At 38.2% G+C, this 5,000-nt stretch overlaps 2 protein-coding genes across 3 annotated transcripts in view; one reads left to right on the plus strand and one right to left on the minus strand.

Annotated features, from left to right (window-relative positions):
* c5h17orf67 (chromosome 5 C17orf67 homolog) overlaps positions 1–2,699 on the plus strand; it is a 3,044-nt gene extending 345 nt beyond the window's left edge. The window contains exons 2-4 of the mRNA XM_027168320.2: positions 1,029–1,117; positions 1,445–1,565; positions 2,444–2,699. Of these exons, the coding sequence (XP_027024121.1) occupies positions 1,029–1,117; positions 1,445–1,561 (206 nt within the window). The 3' untranslated portion in view covers positions 1,562–1,565; positions 2,444–2,699. The remainder of the gene's footprint in view (positions 1–1,028; positions 1,118–1,444; positions 1,566–2,443) is intronic.
* An 885-nt stretch (positions 2,700–3,584) lies between these two features.
* Positions 3,585–5,000, minus strand: part of cbx8b (chromobox homolog 8b) — a 3,601-nt gene continuing 2,185 nt past the window's right edge. For both annotated transcript variants that reach the window (XM_027168280.2, XM_047813084.1), the window contains exon 5: positions 3,585–5,000. This exon is cut by the window's right edge and continues 463 nt beyond it. In XM_027168280.2, the coding sequence (XP_027024081.1) occupies positions 4,615–5,000 (386 nt within the window). In that variant the 3' untranslated portion in view covers positions 3,585–4,614.

Consider the following 5,000-nt stretch of genomic DNA (forward strand, 5'->3'; position numbering starts at 1 on the left):
CTACAGTAAATCTCTTGGTGATTTTCACATTTCTGTAAAGTCAAAAACTAGAACTTTTAAGAAGAAGAAGATGTTATTGGGTTGTGTGGATTTTTCATGATCACTGTCATTAATCAGGAGGCAAAAGATTGTTTACAAAAGATTGCTGTGGCAAAATAAATATGAAGCTTTCATAGAAATGGTTTAAAGAGCATGCTTCTGTTTCTGAAACTCAGTTACAGTTATTTTGCTTTATTAACATTTCACTAAGAAGAAACTCCTGTGTTTATGATCTCAGATAATGTAAAGTCTCTTCATCAACCTTCATCATGTTTATGTTTCTCTGAATATTTTTCCGATGAGATCTTTGTGTGTTTTTATTTCTAATTTCAGATTTCATGCACAGACAAATGTGCTATGTTATTTTATGTTTATTTGCAAATTTGTGAGAGACTTTCTCTCTCTCTCTCTCTCTCTCTCTCTCTCTCTCTCTCTCTCTCTCTCTCTCTCTGTAGTGTGTTTGTGTGTGTGTGTGTGTGTGTGTGTGTGTGTGTGTGTGTGTGTGTGTGTGTTTGTGTGTGAAAGAGAGAGAGACAGAGAGTAAAGTGAAGGTGTAAAGTGTTTGCTACGTGGCTGTTTTGCCTGTATGGAGCCTCAAGGTTGGAGCAGTGGGTCATGAGGGGCTCCCAGGGGACAAGACTGGATGAATGAACACTTTGTGTTCAGAGAGAGAGAGAGAGAGAGAGAGAGAGAGAGAGAGAGAGAGAGAGAGAGAGAGAGAGAGAGAGAGAGAGAGAGAGAGAGAGATTCTGAAATATATTTGCATTCATTTATAAGCTATACATAAATACAGAAGTTGTTTTCAGCTGATCCTCTTTTTCACACTGAACTGCTGAAACATCTCATTAATCTGAAAATATAAGTCATGTTGAAGACAAGATTATTATTATTATTATTATTATTATTATTATTATTATTATTATTATTATTATTATTATTATTACACAGTTAATACACAGTTTACTGAAACGTTCTCATTTCCCATATAGAAGCAAATCCTGTGATGAAGGAAAGCTCCGCTAAGCAACTTCTCCGCAGTAAGAGACAGAAACCTGGTTATCCTGATGAGCCGATGAGGGTAGGAGACGAGCTACATGCCACACACACACACACACACACACACACACACACACACACACACACACTCACACACACACACACACACACACACACACACACACACACACACACACGAACACACACACACAAACACAAAGACATTAGATTCAATATTAATTTATTACATAATATTGATTATTGATAAATAAATTTGAATCAATGAATTTTTACCTTCTCTCTCTCCCTCTCACTCTCTCTCCCTCTCTCTTTGTCGCTCTTTCTCTCCCTCTACCCCTGTCCCTCTCTCTCTCTCTCTCTCTCTCTCTCTCTCTCTCTCTCTCCATAGGAACACATGTTGTATATGCAACAGTTGGAGCTCAGAGCTCGTGAGACAAACCATGAAAACTGGTTGAATCCTCATTGTGCTCCTCGCTGTAACAGTAACTATGGTTACCCCGTCTAACCATGTAGGTACACAAACAACAACAACAACAACAACAACAACAACAAATCAGCATCTAGCACATAGGCTGAGAAAATGTATATATTCTACTCACATTCAATTCGACATTTAAATTAAGATTTCACAAATTTGTTATGATGCTCTAAAGAAGTGAGCAAATCAAACACTCACACTGAAGATATACACATATCTACTCTGTAAAATTTTAGTTAACTGGGTGAACTGAGGGGGACACGGTGGCTTAGTGGTTAGCACGTTCGCCTCACACCTCTAGGGTTGGGGGTTCAATTCCCACCTCCACCTTGTGTGTGTGGAGTTTGCATGTTCCTACATGTTTGCATGTTCTTACATGTTTCCTCCGGGTACTCCGGTTTCCTCCCCCGGTCCAAAGACATGCATGGTAGGTTGATTGGCATCTCTGGAAAATTGTCCGTAGTGTGTGAGTGTGTGAGTGAATGAGAGTGTGTGTGCCCTGTGATGGGATGGGGTGTATCCTGCCTCCTGCCTCGATGCCCGATGACGCCTGAGATAGGCACAGGCTCCCCGTGACCCGAGAAGTTCGGATAAGCGGTAGAAAATGAATGAATGAATGAATGAATGAATGAATGAATGGGAGAACTGAATTGATTGCTGTCTCACTCCTGCCCCCTATCACTGCTATCTATCACTGCTCTTAACACCGAGGATCCAATTTAAAAGCACTATCAGAGCTAAATACTTTATACATCGTCCTTATTTTAAGCTGTACAGTTAGAAGTCTTAACGTCGTCATTGTCCCCTGATTCCAGATCAGCACATTAACTGTGTTGACTTACATTACAGGCCACAGGGTGTGCGTTAACTCACAAACTTTAGGCTTATCAATGCTCATTTCATCAACAGCATGAAAACATGAAGATGATGAAGATGATGATAAGGATGACGCCGAGCTTTGACAATGAAGACTTGCGAAGGAAAGCTGTATCTCTTTATCTTCTATAGCATCAAATACCGACAGAATAAAAATGTGCCCTCTCACATCTCACACACTGCTCATCTCTGCAGCACATGAACTCAACACCAGCCTTCTTTACTGTGTAGAAGCTTTTAGAGTTTAGAAAGAGTTTCTTCTTATTCTAGAATAAACTCCTGCTTTGCAGTTTTGTTCTTGTGTGTTTATTTCTGCACTCACAATACAGGACCTTAACTTATAAACTTAAGGATATACCTTTAGCTCAATAAAATGACGTCACTGGAGCATTTGATCTTATAATAAATGGAACAGCATCGAAAACACTCATTCTTTCTTTTTATTGAAATATTTCATTAGTTTCTTCTTTCCTTTAATTACACTCACCTGTGTTATACAGATCCATGTGTTCACTGGTCCTTCAGGAAAAAAACAACGATTTACAATAACCAATTGTAATGATTTAATGATTTCCTCTTTAACGTGCAAAGCGGCGTGTCACGTGTTCACTTTAATCACGTGTAATAAACGATATGCAGTGAGTTCACGACATTTATTTCCGTTTAATCCAGATTTTTAATATCAGTGTGTTTTATTGCTCTTGGAAGCAGTTTCTCTTGACACGACGCCCTGTATAAAGTAACAAGAATAAAAAGAAAAATCGATTTGTTAAGCGATCAGGTGAAATGTTTCTGAAACAAATAATGCGTGGAAAAAAACTCCAAAATCACTGACCGGCTGCTTAAAAAAATCACATATTAAGACGAATATAATTTTACGAATACGTGTTTTCTTTTTGCCTAAATGTAAAGGACAAAGGAAATGATCCGAATTCTACAGAGAAATGCGCATTTAACGGGCGGCTTTGGGCAAAAACAGTGCAGCAATAAATTCTGCTGAGTAAGTGTCATCTTATACACCTGATACACATGTGTAAGTAGATATGCAAATAAATAAATAAATAAATAAATAAATAAATAAATAAATAAGACATCTTACACGCTTATGGAAAATGCACGTCGGTTCCTGTATTTTTTTACATAGAGAAAAGACATGTAATTTTCTCTCTCTCTCTCTCTCTCTCTCTCTCTCTCTCTCTCTCTCTCTCTCTCTCTCTCTCTCACGCGTGATGTCCGCAAAAATCATGTTGAATACTGACACAGTGCTAATTTGCGCAGACAAAATGCTTCTTCTTCCCCTCACTTTGTCAAGCGATCCTGTGGTTTTTTTTAAATCTATTTTTTTTTCTTAATTCGGACTTCAGGAAATCAAGGTCCAGTAGGAAAAGTAAAGACAAATAAATCAAATTTCCAAAACAACAAACACACACATATTAACAGTGTTATATATATTTAGTATATTACTTGTGGTTTTAAAAAAGTTAGTCTTTTTTCTTCTTCTTGATATTTTTTTTAAAAAGAAAAAGTCTCCATGAGCCAAAAACATACATCTATATACATTTATAATCCCAGACAAAGACTCAGCTCCAAACTGAAAGCTTTTCTAGTGCATGCAAATGTCTGGTCCAATCCCGTGGCCATCACGGTTCAGTGTTTAACACAGAAAATGGAATAAAATGTTTATATCTTGAGATCCTAATATACAGCATGAGGTGATGAGAAAGAAGCAGAAACAAATACTTAGTGCTTGTGAATCGAATACAGGCTTTAAAAACAGAGCAAGCTGAGAGTTTTAGAGTAAAAAAAAAAGAACCATTTTTGGTTTCCTTTCCGTTTGTGCCGTTGTCAAAAAGAACAACAAGAGCGTCCAGAACATCCAGATGATTTTCAGGGAAACAGAAATGGTTCTTGTGTCACTTCACTTCACTGTATTCATTTTTTTGTGTCATTTTTTAAAATGTTCATTGCAATAACATTATCACTGTTCACAATATTATTACAATTATGATGAGTATTTAATAATATTCCAGAACACGGTTTAGCTTTAGTTTATGATTCACAGTCCTGGGAGGAGAGTTTATTATTTGTTCTTTGTGCTCCTCATCCTGCTTTCCAAACGGATGATGTTCAGCCTGGTCCAGGATAACGAACATCGTAATGTAGCTGCAGAAGAGTGTAGCTGATAATCAGCAACAGAAACGGAATCATCTCTTGTCTTTAAAGAAGCCTTTGTCTGTGTCGCTCTCTTTGATGGTGACAGTTAAAAAGTTTGTGGTCACGTCTGTGATCGTAACCTTTTCCATGGTTCTGAAGCAGGGTCTCCACACGTCCTCGTCCTCATCCTGTTCCGCTTCCTCCTCGGGTTCTCCAAGGATCCGTGCCATGGGAATCTTGGCGATGAGTGAAGGCTGGTGATGATGATGATGATAATGATGATGATGAGGATGATGATGATGATGGTGGTGATGTTTAATGGCTGACGTATCTCCATGTTTGAATGCTCCATGATGTCTGAGATGTTTAAGGCACTTGCGGTGAAAATGACTGGTGGAGAGCTCTCGAGTCCTGCATTCCTCACTTCTTTTGGTCC

Source organism: Tachysurus fulvidraco, chromosome 5 (assembly GCF_022655615.1).
Source record: "Tachysurus fulvidraco isolate hzauxx_2018 chromosome 5, HZAU_PFXX_2.0, whole genome shotgun sequence".
In the NCBI taxonomy this organism is placed as follows: Eukaryota; Metazoa; Chordata; class Actinopteri; order Siluriformes; family Bagridae; genus Tachysurus; species Tachysurus fulvidraco.